Source organism: Phoenix dactylifera, chromosome 8 (genome assembly GCF_009389715.1).
Source record: "Phoenix dactylifera cultivar Barhee BC4 chromosome 8, palm_55x_up_171113_PBpolish2nd_filt_p, whole genome shotgun sequence".
Lineage (NCBI taxonomy): Eukaryota > Viridiplantae > Streptophyta > Magnoliopsida > Arecales > Arecaceae > Phoenix > Phoenix dactylifera.
The window spans coordinates 509832-528830 of record NC_052399.1 but is presented as its reverse complement, the minus strand read 5'-3'; the positions used below and the strand labels follow the sequence as shown (position 1 = coordinate 528830).

Genomic DNA, 18999 nt, shown 5'->3' with positions numbered 1-18999 from the left:
GCCGGATTCACTTTGATAACATTTATTGCAACCTATAAGCTCACTCGAAAAGGCTAGTTGAAAAGTATCAGTTGGATTCTCAAAAATTTAAACTCCACCTCATTTTTCTTGATGATGACTGAGAGCCCTCGATAGATTTAAGCCGCATGATGGAGTAGATTTTGGAAATATCAACATTGACAACTACTAATGGCGGGAACCATTCTTATGTCACAAGGTCTATGCCCAAGGCTGAGCTTAGTACCGCTCGTGAGGGACTTCATGCTGCAATCACATATATGCAAGGGAGCTATCAGGATTGCTCTTGAAGATGACTAGATGACACTGATCGCCTGGACTAATGATGGGGGTGACTCAGCTGATCCCTTTCTTAGAGTCATTCACAAGCAATCAATCTAACAAGATTTTCCTGCAGCCATATATTGAGGGAAGGGAACTGGTAGATTACTTTGCCAACCTTGCTTCTTTCGACCGTTCGATATACTGGGCCAGTAACTATACTCCTCATCTTGTACTTCTGTCCCAAGATAATAGTGCTGGTTGTGTGTTTCAAGGGGAAATCAAAATCCTCTAAACCATAACAGAGGCAAGATTTTGTCAATTAACTAGTTAGCATTTTACATAAGCTCAGTGCCGACTCGAGCCTTAGGCGACCGAGGCGGTCGCCTAAGGCCCCCGGCCGAGGGAAGGCCCCCACCCAGCCACGGCTCGATTTTTTTTTTTATTATTATTGCTCCATTAATGGCGCTATAACAGATGGGGAGTGGGCTTAGGCGACGGATGTGAAAGGCTAAGCTGGGACTGGGAGTGAGCGGTGGCGTCTGGCAGATGGGGATTGGCGACGGGTGACGGCTACCGGGCTCCGCCCGTACGCCGCTACAGCCTGCAGTGCGTCCCTTCGGCCAACGTCGAGTCGTCGACAAGCAACGGGCGGGCAACGTCGAGTCGTCGACAAGCAACGCGCAACGCAACGGCCAAGTCCAACGGGCATTTCCTCCCCGGCTCCCCCCTTCTCTCCCCCCTTCTCTGCCCATCTGCTGCGGCCCGCCTGCGGCCTGCCTTTTTAATGTCGGAACCTTCTCCGGTTCTCGGCAGAATCGGCTTGCAAAGCGCAAAACGGCCAAAGAATCGATTTTAACTTTTAAGCTCGGCTCTCAGTCCTCTCCAGCTCTCCTCGCCGACGTCGCCGTCCTCGGCTCCGAGCTCCGGTCCACTGTGCGTCCGGGCAATCCGTGCTGCCTCCTCCTCGGCTCCGAGCTCCGGCCTCCTCAGCTCCGGGCCTCCGGCCTCCCGTCCTCTCCTCGCCGAGTCGCCGTCCTCAGCTCCTCCGACCTCCGGGCTCCGCGGTGACCGAGGCGGCGAGGCCTCCCGACTTTCGACTCCGAGTCTCCGACTTCCTCCTCGGCTCTTCCGAGTCTCCGACCTCCTCCCAAGTCCTAGCCCAGGGAAGGCCCCCACCCACGGTCCTCCGCCGCTCCGACCTCCTCCCATCCTCTCCTCAGCTCCTCCGTCGCTTCGGCCTCCTTGGGGTTCCCGGTTCCCGACCTCCTCCCACTTCCCAAATCCCAAGTTCTCGGTTCGGCGGTTCCCACTGATCCCAGTTCCCACTTCCCACTGATCCCGGTTCGGCGAATCGGCGGGTCACTGTGAGTGTGAGGTAGGTGAGTTAGTAAGTAACTGTTAGTTACTTAGTTTATTAATTAATTTTTGGTCCAATTAATTTTTATTTAGTCAAGTAATTAATTTAGAATTGGTTATTTTTTAGTCCAATTGTAGATTTGTTGTGACTTCAGCGGTTCGGCACTATTCGGCCTCTTCTCGCCGTCGAGTTCGGAACTATTCCACCTCTTCTCAACACAATTAAGTTCGACACTACTTGTCGGAATCCGAGTTTGTTTTTCTTGACACAATTAAGTTTTATTATTTTTAACTTTTTTATATTTTGATTTGTTTGTAGTGTTTGTTTAATTGCTTAGTTTGATAATATTATTTATAGATTAAAATATCTTATAGAAAATATGACTGTGGGTATGAAAAACTCAAAAAAAAAGAAAAATCGATAAACTCATTCAATCTCAAAAAGAAGCTCTATATAGATTTGTTGTTACAAACAAACATAACACTACATCAAATTCAACTCAAGAATTAGCAATAGAACAGGCACCCGAAATAAAGTTAAAAAATGAGATTGCTAGTGAAATAATATCTAGTAAAGAACACAATAAAAAATCAGATGGAGATAGGATAAATAAGAAAAAAGATTGTGAAACTAGTTCTATTCCTACAAATTTATATGATCCTGGTCAATAGAAAATGATTGATACAAAATTTAGAGATCTAATAGTGGAAAGAGGTCCAATTAGGGATTATGATTTTCATTTTCCTAAAGATGAAAACAATAGACACTTCTCTACGATATATTATATTCGTAAGTTATCTAATGGTGAAAAACATGATAGAAAATGGTTAGTGTATTCGAAAGATTTGGATAAAGTATATTGTTTTTGCTGTAAATTATTTGATTCAAAGTCTAGCACGAGTCAATTAGTCAATGAAGGAAGTAGGGATTGGAAAAATCTAGGTATTAAGCTTAAAAGTCATGAAACAACTAATGAACATATCATTAGCATGAATAGATGGATTGATTTAGAAGTGAGATTGCTAAAAAATAATACAATTGATAAAAGTCTCCAAGAACAAATAAACCAAGAGAAGGATCATTGGAAAAAAGTTCTATTTAGAATTATTGTTGTCGTAAAAAATCTTGCAAAAAATAATTTAGCATTTTAAGAAAAGAATGAAAAGATCTATCAAAACAATAACGGAAATTTTCTAAGTTTTATTGAAATGATTGCAGAATTTGATCCAATAATGCAAGAACATATTCGGCGCATTCAACATGGTAAAATTCACAATCATTATTTAGGTCATAATATTCAAAATGAATTGATTCAAATATTAACATCTGAAATTAAAGCTATAATACTTAAAAAGATTAAAGAAGCAAAATATTTTTCTGTAATACTTGATTGCACTCCTGATGCAAGCCATTAGGAACAAATGACCCTAGTTTTAAGATGTGTAGATACTTCAACAAGTTCAGTAAAAGTAGAAAAATATTTTTTAGAATTTTTAGAAGTAGATGATACCTCTGGAAAGGGCCTTTTTAATGAACTTATAAATATAATAGAAAAACATAAACTTGAGGTTAATGATATAAGAGGACAAGGGTACGACAATGGATCTAATATGAAAGGAAAACATCAAGGTATACAAAGGAGATTATTAGATATAAATCCTAGAGCATTTTACACACCATGTGGATGTCATAACTTGAATTTAGTATTATGTGATACTACTAACTCGTGTCCTAGGGCTATATCTTTTTTTGGAGTGATACAGCGAATTTATACCTTATTTTCTTCTTCTACAAAACGATGGAAAATTTTACAAGATAATATATCCACATTAACTCTTAAACCTTTGTCACAAACACGTTGGAAAAGTCGTATTGAAAGTGTCAAAGCAATTAAAAACCAAGCTCCTAAAATAAGAGATGCTTTAGTTCAATTAGCAGAAACTAGTGAAGATCCTAAAATAAAGAGTGAAGCCACATGTTTAGCTACATATGAGATTGAAAATTTTGAATTTTTATTAGACATGAATATTTGGCACGATATATTGTTTGCTGTTAACTCAGTTAGTAAGATTTTACAATCTGAAGACATTCATATTGATGTTGCTATAGATCAATTAAAAGGTCTTCTTTCTTATTTGAAAAGTTATAGGAAAAATGGATTCATGAATGCTTTAAATTCATCTAAAGAAATTGCAAATGAAATGGAAACAGAACCTATATTTCGTGAAAAACGTGTGATCCGTAGAAAAAATATTTTGATGAAAATAATAATGATGAGATAACAAGATCAGCTGAAGAATCTTTTAGAATTGATTACTTTTTATATATAGTAGATCAAGCTATTTTTTCAATTCAAAATAGGTTTGAACAATTTACTGCATATGAAAATATTTTTGGTTTTTTGTTTAATTTTAGAATGTTAAAATCTTTGAATGAAGATGATTTGAAAAAGTGTTGTCTTAATCTTGAAAACTTTTTAAAGCATGGTGAATATTCTGATATTGATGGTATTGATCTGTTTTCAGAGTTAAAAATTTTAAAAGAATTTTTACAAACAGAAACTAGTACCCCTATTGATATTTTAAGTTTTATAAAAAAAACAGATTCTTTTCCAAATGCATGCATTGCATATAGGATATTATTAACAATACCTGTAACAGTTGCTTCTATTGAAAGAAGTTTTTCAAAATTAAAGTTGATAAAATCTTATTTGCGATCAACTATGTCACAAGAAAGATTAAATGGATTAGCTATATTATCGATTGAAAATAGTATTTTAATGGATCTTGAGTATAAAAGTTTAATTAGTAATTTTGCTTCTTAAAAAGCTAGACGAATTATTTTTAAATAAAAATTTTAAAATATTTTTATACTTATTAAAAAAAATTATTATTTAAATAATAATAAAAAAGGCATCTTCTAATGAATTCGCCTAAGGCCCCCAAATGTATTGGGCCGCCCCTGCATAAGCTACATGCACACTATATTTTCTAAAAAATTTTCAGAATTGGGACGAGACAAAATCTATTAAAGTTGGAGCACAGGCAGGACTCGAACCGAAGTTATTGGTAACGAATCCCTAATGACTTTATCAATTGAACCAGTTGGCACTCTCCACTCAAGGGACAATTTTATATGCAAAGGCTAGACATATAAGTATAGGCTATTCATATTGATTTTCCCTTTTATTGCATATATCCCCTCAAAGATTTTCGACATTTGATATTGTAAATATTTATCTAGAAATTTCTTTCAGCCACTTCTACAAGAGAAAACCCACATAATTCATGAAGGTAATGAAGGAAAAGCTCAAGGAAAATACCCATTTATTCAGTAAGTACTAGTAGAGCATCAAAGGAATCAAATTATGCACAAAGAGGATAGGCTCCATCATGCTAATTCGATTAGAAAATGGCAGACTTCAGTTGACATTTAAAACTTGACAAGTTATATATTTTTTTAAAAAATAAAATAAAAATTTGACAAGCTAAACCTGAACACACATTGAGCTAATAGAATGTTGGATATCAAGTTTGAATAGCTGTTGTGCTTGGCTCAAGCTCAGCTCATGCTCAAATATCCCTGACTTATAGTAAATTACTACTTGCCCCATATTTGTCGAACTCATTTGCAGTCCTAGGCAACGCAGAAATTTCTTCCATTATTGGAGATCTTTTAGGAAAAAAAATTAATGTCTGGGTTTGTCAACAAGCTTGATCAACCTAGTAATGTCCTATGCCAACCAATCTTAATGTGGTTGATCTGCTACTAGGCTAGAGTAGTGTTCTAGAAACACCCAAAACTCGAGTAAACTGTACACAATTTATGTCCAATTAATCTTCGCTATTTTTGCATACTTCATGAAATATAAGATATATAGTGGAGCAACATAAATGTTACTCATGAACCGTATCGCTCTATTTTGTGTTATTTTTCTGTTAATACAACATATCACATTGGACCAGCATCAGCTCATAATCCATTAGAGCTAGGCCCATACCAATCAATAATTCGAAGGTACAATTAAAATAATGCTTTTCTAGGCATGCAAAATTCAAAAAAATGATTTTTTTTATAATGCTTACGGAGCCTATCATGTAGGCTCTTTTAAAAGTAGCACTTGGATATAATATTCCATAGGACACGGTTTTAAATGCAATTACTCCGCACTGCAGGCCGCCAGGTACTAGATATAATATTCCATAGTACAGGGGTTTAAATGCAATTACTCCGCACCGCAGGTCCGCAGCCAGGTACTAGTCTGACGAGGCTAGTTAAAGAGGTACCATTCCACTGGAAGCAGGGCCGAAATAAAAAATTTGTGATGAAGAGAAAAGGATTTGAATGGAATATATCTAGCTGATATGGTCTTGAATGCAAGTGTTCCGCAGTCCGAGAACTAGTCACATCAGTACGCGGGATAAGACTAAGGCTGCAAATAAGTCAGATTAATCCGTGACCCGACCCGCATAGATCCGATCCGATCCGAATTTTAGGACCCGTGGATCCGGGTCGGGTCCAAAAAATGGACCCGAATCATTTTCTGGGTCGGATCTGGGTTTACCGAACGGATCCGATCCGATCCGAATGGACCCGAAGAGGGAGAGAGATAAAAAAGAAAAAGCTCGGATTCTTTCTTGATCTATTACACTGTTGAAACCTCCGGTGTCTCGGTAGCTGGGTTTTTTTTTTCTTCTGTTTTTCGGTTTTTGTTTCTTTTAACTTTTGAAGGGAGAAAGTGAGGGAACGCTGAACTGAATATGGGTCATGTGCCAGTTTCTGCAATGGAATTGGATTTTGGAAGAACGTCTGGAATTTTCTTTGCCCTCCTGAGAGGGGAGCTGGGAGACACCAAGTTCCGTCCAATCAGTCATGTAGATAAAAAATAGTGTGATATGAAATTTGGCTGGTAGACAAACTTACTTAGTTCGTCACGGGTCATCTGTTCTGACTGGAGGTCAATTGCAAGTCTTTCAAGTCATGGGTCACCCAGCACCTCATAGTTATGATATGACCAAATTAGATTTGCTCAAAATTTTTTCCCAAAAGCACAAAAAATGGACTCGATTCGAACTCGAACCCAATCCAACTCGGATCCGGACCCGACCCGAACCCGACCCGACCCAACCCGATCTTCAACCGGATCGGGTCTGGGTCCAAAATTAGGACCCGAACAAAAAACCGGATCAGATCAGGGTTAGGTACCGGGTCGGTGACCCCGACCCGATCCGACCCGACCCATTTGCACCTCTAGATAAGACTAGTTAAAGCTCTAAACAGTCTTGTGAATACCACCCTCCATAAGTTAAATATTACGCAAGATATTCCTTATTACCAGCACGATGCCATGGATTCATTGATTTTGCCTTGTCCAAAGCTCGTGCTGTGCTTGGATTACCACCGCGTAGACTGAGTAAATCTTTCCGTCTTATGCTAAGCCTTTACCAAGACACGTGCCAAACCCTCTGGGCAACGAGGTCTCCTTCCCAAAACTTGGCAAGGGGGAGAATGTAAAAGAGCGATCAAGAGTGAAAAGAGAGCTCTACTATTACAAAGTGCAGAGAGCGCAACACTCTTAGAGGAGTTGATAATATATGGAGCCCTCCTCTGCTATTTATAGGCCCTGGCCAAGTACACGTATGGCCTTAATTATGCAATTGGTCAATTTTCTAAGAGCAATCTAGTCCTCTCAATGCAACAAATATCTAATTCTAGGAATATCTATGTAATATCTTCTAGAATGATCCATAAAAATATTCTGTAAAATGTCTAAGCAAAATATCTGGTATCCTAAATATCTCCTGTAGTAACGACATCTTAAGCTTTCTAAAGAACTTTACTCCTTTTGGCTAAAACCTCGAAGGCGTAAATATGTGAAAATAAACTTGCATATGCATATTAGCATCAAGCAGATGCTATGTACACATGATAAAAGCATGGTTATATATTCGAGCTCATAGACTTCTCTATATTCATGCGAGAGAAAAAAAAAAAAGAAAGAAAAAATTGATATGAAATTTTATTTGAACTAGTTATTTAAAATTTAGATGTAAGATAAATTTGAAAATATTTTTGCATGGATTAAATGCTAATATTCCTTCTCCATGAAATTCAAGATGATTTCTTTGGTATGTTATGCTCTTAATTGAATAAGCTTAAATTTTGTTGTCAAAATGAAAGTTTGGCTGCTACCAAAAATTTTAAATATAGAATAAATTTTGAAAAGATTTTAGTGTGAATTAGATTCTAATATACCTTCTTCATGAAATTATTTATACTTTTTTTGGTATATTATATTTTTAATCTAGATAAGCTTAAGTTTCGTTATGGTTAACATATAATTGTGAATTTGAATGGAGGAATTGGAACTCTTATTATGCATAGAATTATGGAAATCCCAGTCTAATTAAAGTATCTATCCCTCTTGGACCCTTTTGTTCTCAAGTCTAGGCAATGTTAAAACTCTTTTCTTATGGAAATTCAGCATGATTTAAAAACCCTAGGAGAGAATTCTAATTTGGTTATCATGAGAATTGCAAAGTTAAAAAACATAGATACTTTTATGCAGAGTCGAGGAGGTTAAGAATTTAGAGCATATCTATGTTAAGTTTTTAGATATTTCATCAATTCATATGGTCTCCAAATATGTAGGGATATCAAAGATTATTTTGGACCCTTCTTAAATATATGTATTCACTCTCTTGGTATGATGGTTGACCCCTGTTGATTAAGTTTTCCCCCCCTCTCTCTTATGGCATGAGGATTCTAGTCTAGGCACATCAGCACATCAATATTGGTGTGTTCAATTGAGTTAAGAGTGCTAATTTTTTTTTGAAAAAAAAAAGTCCCTATTTTAGTTGGACTGAAGCCCTGTGAAGGATGGTGCAGGTATAAAGAAAGTCCAATTACAAAATAATAGTTTGGTCGAGAAGGAACATTCGGTCGCATTTGATGTGTATATGGGTTAAACTATGACAGGCCCGGTCAAGTTGATGTTGCCCAATGTGGCTGGGTGGGCTTAGGCCCACTTGATTAGTATATTAAGTTCGGCCTGGTGCATTGTCTCAAGCAAATCAACGTTGGGCTTGGGCCCCATTGAACTATGCGAAATTCAGGCTTAGGTTAACATTAAACTATCTCATTGTCATCCCTACTTGCGACATCATAAGCTTAAACTCATTTACTTTGCCTGCTAATCTTCAAGGCTTAGCTGCTTTCTGATAAACTTCCGTAAGACTTTCTTTTTTTTGATGAAATAGTTCTCATTTACCTTTCCTCTATCATTAACTTTTACCAATATCTCTAATATTTAATAGCAAAAGGTTGTTGTGGCCAAATTGTCAAAATTGTCATTGGGAATTCTTTTCTATCTAGACTAAAAAAAATTATAGCCTTCTTTCTCAAACCGTCCACAAGATACTTTGTTATTGGCATGCTAAAATCCTGTAGTGAGCAATGGGTAATGACGTGCATGTATCCATGACGAAAGAACTGCTACATTTTATCTTCAATAATTTCTATTAAATGAAGTGTTAATTAAAATAGGCAAAATAAAAAATAGTTGGTGTGGACTAAGGCTTGTCCCAATGGTCCTACCATTCAATTTTAAGGTGGGACTCTCTTATAATAAATTAGCTCTCTTTTATTACAAGTAAAGATTATGCAGAGTTCCAGCTTTCTCTGGTTCGCGTTCGAACTAGAGAGGATTAATGCTCAATCATTGGCTATTTATACAATTTAGAAAGCTAGTGATTGATTGAGGGGGAATGGAACAATATCCCAAATCTTGCTCAATGTCAAATTGTTTTGCTATATAAGAGTGGCCGCTGATTGAGCTTGAACTTATTTGCTTCAAGCATTAAATTAGGAGAAGCACAACAATTGCTAAATCTAATATTAAGCTCTAACCTCTAGCATATCGACACGTGTGTTATGCCTAACTCTACTAGTGTCTGATAAATATCCACTATTTATACATTACGACCATGAGAACCATAAAATATAGTTATGGGAATGGTTATCATTTAAAGTGTCCTTACTTCAAAATTTACTACTATTTTTTAATTAGTTTTTCGTAACTCACCAACAATATATTAGATAAGATAAAGTGTTTTTATTGGATTATCAATGCTATAATCTTAAACCAACATGACCTTATAAAAATCGATGCTAGTTTTCATCATAAATATGATATAATTTAAGAATCAATTTATTATGATAATAATATTGGAAAAAGGTTGAAGTCAATTTATTATTAGGAACTCTATATTCAAGTGTAATAAGATGAATTGATATTTTAGTATGCTTTCTATACATTTCAGCCTTGGTGATTGCATGCATCCAAGATTCGGAGCTTGATAGAGCTCGCTGATCCATGATGTTCGCAGATTTTTGGACGAGGATGACCCGTCGTGGTTCAAACATATCTATAAGAAGGCAAACAATGCGGCTAATTGGATAGCCTGATTCGTGGTCCACCACTTTGGAGATTTCACCAAGAGGGCTACGTGTCGGTGTCTCACCTTCTGAGTTATCTTCTTTTTTTAATTATGTTGGTTGCACCCCTTTGGCGGATGGGAATTGCAGTTGTATATAAAAAAAAAATTGTAAATAAAAAAATTGAAAAGAACTAAGACTTTCTGACATCTCGACCATATTTGAGGATATAGCATTACCAACTGCATTTGAAACATTTATTTTGAAATTGTTAATTATATTTATTTTAGGAAACCGAAAAATAGTTGGCAAATGCAAGATAATGTTACATGCTTTTTTTTTTTCTTTTCTCTTCAAGAATATTACGTGTCGATTTGCAAAATAAATAAATGAATAAAAATCTCATTCCTTCTATGGCCGGACGCCATCGCATCGGAATGTTAGCAACCCCGTCCTTTGTCCGAAAGAAGGAATCACCTTCCTTTGCGCTTGGCCACCGTTGGATCGCCCACGGTCGCTTTGAGAGCTGCGCCGGCGGTGAATGGCAGGTTTGGAGAGCTTTGAGATATGTGTGGATGGTCATCCAACGGTGGCTGACGAAGGAAGGGGAACCCTTTTGTTCGCGCAAAAGATGCGACTGTAACAGCCCTGTCCCGTTAACAACTGTCAAGGCCAAATCCCGCCCGATGCCATCTCACTGTGTCCTCTGGAAACCTCTCGCCTCCACTCTCTCTTCCTCCTCCTCCTCCGCCTTCGCCGCCACCGCCCCGATTACGTCCCCATATACCCGCCGCCGACCATCTCCGACGCTCTCTCGTCTTCCTCTTTGGTCTCTGAGAAGACGCGCTGCGTCTCAACCCGCGCCTCGCCTTCTTCTTGCGGCGTCTCTTCGGGAGGAGGGATGGGGGGCCAAGCGGTGTCGTATCTCTCCCAGAAAGATGTGGCGGAGACTGAGCGTGGCCACCTTGATAGAGGAGTTAATGGGGTCCTTATCCGATCGCAGCGGTAAAAATTTCATCTTTATGGCTTTTTAGCTTAGTACCTTGGTTGATGTATTAAAGCCTAGGAAGAAGTAATTCTTTTCCCATTGAATTAATTTTAAGTTGGGTAATTTGGTTGAAAGAAGTCGTTTTTGGTTCTGCTTAATTTGCCAATTTCTATCTTTGCTTCTGTTCAGTTCACGGCTTTTTTGATATTTTCCGTTTTTCTTTGAGTTTATGCTGATATAAAACTTTGTAGCGTGACTAAGAGTCCCTGAAGAAAATTGGATCGTATACTAATTCTGAAGGGATTGATTGTTGGACACATGATATCCTTCAAATTTCTTTCATTATACCTGTGAATGGCATTAGATTGTGTCCTGAGTTCCGTTATGGAGTTTATCTTTACATTTGTTGTTGGGAACGGAAGGTTTTTTAATTGATGTGGATCTCATGACATTTGAGCTTTGGATAATGATAAGCTAGATGTGAGACCATGTAAATGGTCATGGAGTCAAGCATGGAGACACTTGAGAAAAGTAAGGATAGAGATCAGGCATCTGGCTTAGGCTGTTGGTATTTCATCTGGACCGGGAGATGCCATGATGAATCTAAGTGCTTTAACTGTCCAGGCTCTGATCCTTCAAGCTCCATGGCATGCCATTAGACATTGTAAAAGATCCAATACTGGCAGATGTGTTTGCTCCACCTTGCAGCTTGCCATCATTATTTCACCTTCCCAAGATGGATAGAAATATCATCCAAATAGGCTGTCAAGATTTGAATATAAATGAGAAGATCATTCATAATATATGTTGGTTTTGTTATTAGTGGTCTTCTACACATCTTACTTAGTTTATAAGATCTGTTTTGAAGATTCAAAAATCTTCTATTCAGGATCAAGTGCTGAAAAGTAGCCTATGTTGGAAAATTGTTGTTTCCTAATGTATGTATCTATACTTTTTCCTAGTGCTGTCATGTATGATAGGGTCTATCTTATTGCATTGGCTAGATTTCAGCTTTCAAATGTAGGAATCATTAAATTTAATGTAAATCCATTCCCCATCCATGCTTCTATCACGTCTCAAATTCGGAGTATAACATGGTCGTGCTACCGAGGGATACAATCCAAGATAACATGAAGCCAATATTACATGTAGCTTTCAAATCTATCTAACAAAATATGATAAATAAAAGTCCAATTTTACTATCTATTAAATACAACCAACACTGGTCCAGAGTGTCTAGATCCAAATATAAATATCAAATTCATAATCCTCAACATTCATAAAATCATTAACTACAAATTCATAGTTAATTTAAGATACTAAAATTCTTCTACAAAATCGCCAAGCTTGCTAGCGTGAACTCCAAGCGTGGACCATTCTTCGTTCCTATCGACCCTATTCATATAGAGAGAGAAAAATAAAAATGGAGATATATAAGAGACACAGCTCAGTAAGCAAATCTTAGTCTATCTTACCGGATCAAGGATAAGTTTTTTCATGTCAATGCATCATTTAAGAAAAATAATAGATATTTCAAAATAAGCATTTTATAGTATAGTATATTAAAACAAGTTATAAAGTAAATCATGTATGAACAAATCATCCATCTTTCATAAACATAGCTCCAAGTTTATATTGCAAATAAATTGATAAATTATTCTTCATGTCATTTAATCATTATGGATCAAAACATTGCTCACAGATAATCGTGCCATGGTCACTATAACCCATGATAGGGCCATCTTCGTAATCAACAAGATATCATAATTTGTATTCGTTACCAACTTTAATTCATTGATAGAGAGCCATTTTTGTTGGATGTTAACTTTAGGGTATTGATTTTCTAATTCTATAGATCATACATAGGTATCGAAGAGCCTTTAGAAAATTAATATCTTTTTCTTAAAATATTCATATAAATAGATGAAAAATACTAAATGGTATTATCAGATTCATATTTCATAACAAAGCTATTTTTATTAAAACATTCATGAAATTATTTTTCATAATAAAACATGATTTTCATAATACGTATGTTGATTCATAATTTTAAGAAAAATATAATATTTTTACCGAAAAATCATATGCATGGAAAACATGATAATTTGAAAATAATAAGGAGTATAAGATCTACTTACCTCTTTCATCTTAGACTGTCAAACTTTACTAAGCAATTTAGTTAACCCTATTAAAAATATTACAAGCAAAATTAATTTTTGTTTGACGATTTTAATCGAATTGAAATAATAAAAAATAGGGACGATTTGCCGGATGATAGCATTCGACGATTTCGGGTGGGTCAGGCCCAAACGATTCGATCAATAATTCATAGGGCATGAATTTGATCAGGACCAAGGTCATTTAACATAGTTCATCATCAGTGGATTCTACGGACACTTGACAAGATCGGATGATCGATCTGGTAGGCTTTCCGAGCACTAGAGCAGTTTAGGACCTTTTTTCAGATATCAACTCGGGTTCGTAGATCAGGTCAATAAAACCTGATACTGGGTTCCATAGATCTTTTAGAAAGAGAAAGTAGACAGGAGAGAGAAAGTAGAGAGGAGAAAAGAGGGAAGAATCCTTCTTTCCATCTCTCTTCTTTCTTCCCCTCGCCAGTAACAGGTGGCAGCAGGGTGGCCCAGTTGCCCACCCGACAGTGACCACAGGCGATCGCAATCCCCGATCAAACCCAGCGGCCGGCGGTGTGAAATCACGGTGGAAGAAACCAAAATAAATGTGCTCTATTTTGGAAGAGACTCAGGCGATTGCTGGCTTAAATCCACGGGAATGAAGGCCCAAAACACAAAGGAAGGAAGAGGAGAAGATGGAGAGCTCGTACCTAGGTCCGGGGAGGCTCGCCGGCGCCCTTTTCTGACGAAAAACGGGGAAAGATTCTTGAGAAGAAAGCTTGAGATCGAAAGAAAAACTACCTCTATTCTTTGATGGATCTCAAAAGGGGAGGATGGGGAAGCTTAAATAGGCAAAAATCCGGGCTTTTCGGTGTTCGGATTAGCTTGAACAACTACTATTCCGATCGCGATCGCGATCGAAAATGGGGAGGAAGGAGACTCCCAACCGGAGTGCTCCTCTCCTGTTTCGTCACGTGCGGCTCACGTACAACCACTAGGCTGGTCTCTTCAGGCCAGCCCAAGCCCAATGAGTGTGCGGGCCGGTCAATGGACCAGGCCCTCACAGCGTCAACTGCCCCTCACACTTGTTCCTTGTGTTAGTTTGAATTCTAGCAATATAATTTTACGTTCCTTTCAGTGATAGGATTCCATGGTTTCACTTAAGCTTGAAGTTTATCTTAAAAGATTCAAAAAAATTCTTACCTGAAAGTTCAAAGCAAATCTACTTCTTACTAGTAACAAATAGATATAGCCAGTATCTTCCTTGCATCAGAATTTATTATTGCATCTTCTCTTCTTGCTTCTAGCTTCCTTTGTTCATCTTAAACTATGACATTTGTTTTGAAGATCTAAGATTCTTGTCCCAATGTTCAAAACATATATAGTTCTTAATGAAAGAAACTGAGTGTAGTATATACACAAAGAAATAAGAAAAATGTTTCCCCCCTACTAACATATTATAGATGGCTAGTTTGCATTATGTGATATTATTACTCATTTTTCCAAACATGCTTGGCTAGTGTTTGTGGTGATACGGTAGATTACATCATATATTCCCACTACCAAATCACACGGGCATTATACCAAACATGTCTTTTTTCTTTATCTTTATCCTTTTTTTCTATTAGCCAGCTTGTAATTTTTTTTGGCATATTTTTATATTCTTAATCCTTGATCCCAAGGTTCGTCTTGGTACCGGACTCCGTACCGGTGCCACATTAGTACAGTATCAGTACAGTACAGTGCGGAATTTTTTTGGTGTACCGAGTGTCGGTATGCTACCTGTATCGGATATCAGTACCGAACCGGTATGGTACATTATGTTCCGTGCCTCCTAGTTCGGGCCGATACGACGTACCATGCTTGATCCTTTATTATGGTATAATATAGTTTCATCACGTTAGAGACAACTTTTTTGTGTTTAGTGTGTAATGCTTGTTAACTTTTTTCTATGCCTCAAAGTAATAATTATAAATTCACTATCTCAATAGGTCTACAAATTAAGTTAACATAGCCGAATTCTTGCTATCGGCAGCCCAGGAAATAATGGTGGTGATGGTCTGGTAGCTGCCGGTCATCTGTATCACTTTGGATATAAACCATTTGTTTGTTACTCTTTGTTTGTTATGCAAAAGGCATACCCAAAACCTCTCTACACTGACCTCAAACTGGCATAACTTTGTCTTAGATTTTTGTCTCAATATGGTATCAGCATGTTACTTTATTACTTTGATGGTATGTACATGCATGAATTGCGAAAATTGGAGAATACTTAAAAGTTCATGCTTTCTTTTTTTATTTCTATGTCATCTTGGCATTATCATACGTTAATATCTTTTTATGTAGTTGACAGGATAAGACTTGCTTGCAGCTACTTCACACGCAATCTGTGGCTAATAGTTTTGACTCTTACAAAATTAGGTCAACCGAGGCCACCTTTTGATGATCTTATCCAAAGGCTTGGTTCACTGAGTGATATTGATAATGGTTCGAAAAGAAAATTGCCAGGTGATGCAGAGCTTTAGTTATAAATTTGAAGTTCATGTATTTTTTATATATGGCTTTGGTTTTATTTCTTTAGGTATACCAATTATGGAGGCTGAAAGGATCAAGACTTATCTGAAAATCCTCATCCCTTCTTTTGTACTGGAATTCTTTTAACCGCCAGGTGATGCAGAGCTCTATTTTGTACTACTTTTGTGTTATTTGGTTAGATATTGACCCAGTCTATTAGATTAAACAATAGGAAATGGACAAGTACAAGTACTCTTTCTTTAGATGCTCTCTTGTATGTATTTCTATTTAGAACACCTTGAGAGAATAAGTAGTTAACTTGTTAGAATTAGAAAGGTGATTTCATTATAGAATCTTTGGCAGCAAGCGGTGAGATGCCTCTGAACTGCCACTTAAAGCTTCGTATCCCTCTCATGGCTACCCTTCTCTATTATATTCTGCATTTGTTAGAACTTATGTCCAAATTGTAACACCATGTCTGACAAGGTTATGGTTGATCCCGGGCTGTAGGTTGACTTGATCCATTTAACTACATGTCTGTGTTAGCACAAAAATTTCGATTGGTTATCAGCCCTGGTCGACTCGTGCACATCAGCATGCTCATGGATGCTGAGGAGCTTGCTGGGAATCTGAAGAAGAGAAGGTTTTTTATAGGCATATTAAAACTCAACGAAGGAATAGTACTAAACGTGCTGGAAATAGATTCAGATAAGGGAGGCCAAAGATTTTCTCAATAAGAAGAGAGGTTTCAATTTACTTTGGAGGCTTGTAAAAGACAAGGAAAACAGGTAAACATCAATAATAGCAGTGAGACAAGATAGGAAAAGGCTTGTAGCATCACAAGATGTCCTTGATAATAAGAACTTTGGCGAAGAATATTTCAGACAGATAGCATCAAATGGATAGGTAATGCTTTCCTTTGGAAGTTTAGAATATATTTTTCTTTGATTATTTTTTCTCAAAACCCTACTTGGTATGTATAAATTTTTCTAGTTTTTAATTTTCTAGTTTTCTATCTTTCATACAGTGACAGATAGATTTCTTGATGAAAAAAGGCACACATTCTTGATGCTTAGAGCTGGTTATGTCATCTTCGGTTTGTGTTATAACTAGCCTCTTGTTAGTAAAAATCTGAAACCTTATATAGATGTCAAAATTAATTTGATATGCATCACCATATATTAGTTCAACTAGAGAACATGCCCAGGGCATGCTGTTGACTCATTGTCCTTCATAAAATATGCTGAACTATACTGATGTAAAGGGAAAGAAATTCAACATCCTTATTTACCATCTGGTTGGTTTACAATGTCTGAGATTATCAGCATCAAAATTTGCAGGCTAGAGTAGAAGGCGCTGTTCAAAAGGTTCTGATGAGGAGTCTGAAAGGTACTTCCACAGTTGTCCTCGAGAACATCTGCTTTGTGCAATAGCTAGCAATCAGGTATGGTTTGTTTGTCTTGTCTTTGAGCATCCATAAGAGAAATCTCTTTTATTATATGTTAGACTGGGAAGATTTTTATATTTGCTTTGTGCTTTTCCAAGCATTCAAGGATTTGGAAGGAAGATTCTTTAATGGGTCAATTTGTCTCAGGCCTGATTTCTCTTTAGTTTTAATTATTCTCTGATTATTGAAAGGGTGCGCTAATTTTTTCATAGTGGATGCATACTATTATTTTGCTGTTATATTGCCTTCTGTAGACTGCATGAATCCATGATCTATAAGCTATTTCTAGATATCCATCCTTGTTTGAAAACCAAAATTTTTCAGTCTAGATGTGATTTTCATCAAGGATGTTTTGGTTAATATCAGCTTCTGTTTAACCACACCCACAAGAGAACCAAAAGATTGGTTTTTCATTATTGGTGGTCACTGATGCATAGGTAGGTTCTAAGAGGTAGCAAATCTTAAAACCTTTTGATTTTCTTGTTTCTAGACATTTAAAATGTTATAGAGCATGGTTGATTTTATGCTGATGGGAGGCTTCAGTACTGTAGGTGCAAAATCAACACCATTAATCATCATCTATGACATCTTAAATGCTAAAAAACCACGAAGTGTGTGCAGGTCATTTACGTATGTATGGGGTCACAAAATGGATGGTATCAATATTTCTGTTATGTTGAAATGAGTAATAAGACAAAAACTTTTGGATCCATGCTGGAGATTATGATCTAACCATCCCAAAACATGATGTAAAAACATGATGTGGAGCCATTAATACCCACTTTTTGGACCATTTGAGGCATAAGTAAATGCCCTCCAAAACACATGAACTTTTTTTAGATATCATAGATATTCTAGATCAATCGTGTGGTTCCTTAACGAAACTATGATTTCTTTTGCACCAGCAGGTTGAAGATTGAATCCTAGAAACCCTCTGTGCGCTCACGTGCACATGGAAGCACAGATGTATGGATGTGTATAAGATAAATGCTTAATCCTATTTTGACTGTATGGAATACAAACTGTGCATTGTGCGCTTTCCAAAAGCATGATGTTGACAAAGATAAATTATTCTATTAATATCCTTGTACAGTAGAGGATGCTATTTGGGTTGGGTTAATTTGAGGCAGACCCAAACCATGATATTTTAGTGTTTGTTACGATTAGCTATTTGAAAAATAGAGTTTGTGGGACTGGGCCCAGATCAGGTCAAGCTAGTTTGAGCCTGATCCAGCGCAAGTTGAAATTTGAGTAAGAGTGGGTAGACTTATTGAACTTGATATTAGTATGAAATGCCAATATATACTCAGAAAATCCAATGCAGCTCTACTCCAGCCTAAATATATTTAGTACTAGATTTCCAACTCATCCTAACTTGAGTAGCAACTTATTTGTTGGATCAATTATTTTACTTTTCGATCCAATATTTTTTTTTGAAAATTCCAATATCAAAAAAAACTGTAAATCGCTTTTTTCTTCACCCTGACATTCAAAATTAAGTGCAAAGAGAAACAGAACACAGCATAGCTCATGAGAAGATGGACTAGCATATTGAAGAAAAAGAGGTTGGGATTGGAGAGCAGCAGAGTGGAATGGGAAGGTAGCAGCTACTTTTCTAATCCAGAGAGAGAGAGAGGTGCAATGATAACAACTCTTCTTCAACTACGTATGAAGGGCTTTCTTGGAGGTTGGATGTACAAACTGATGGTTCCACATTAAAGGTGCCAACGGGCCAGGTTAATTTGCAGTAGCCTGACAGGCATAACCTGTTCTTGATAAGGCTTGGGTTTGGTTATCAAACCCATCTGCCACTAGGTATAAATTAAATAAATTAAATATTTAT

General features: G+C 37.0%; 1 protein-coding gene across 1 annotated transcript; it reads left to right on the top strand.

The window, feature by feature from the left end:
• The first annotated feature begins 10512 nt into the window (after positions 1–10512).
• On the top strand, positions 10513–18232 carry LOC113462995. The gene is made up of 5 exons (XM_039128567.1): positions 10513–11080; positions 15542–15703; positions 15777–15863; positions 17050–17153; positions 18065–18232. Exons 1-3 carry the CDS (start codon positions 10513–10515, stop codon positions 15854–15856), a joined length of 810 nt encoding a protein of 269 aa, XP_038984495.1. The 3' UTR covers positions 15857–15863; positions 17050–17153; positions 18065–18232.
• Positions 18233–18999: the final 767 nt, after the last annotated feature.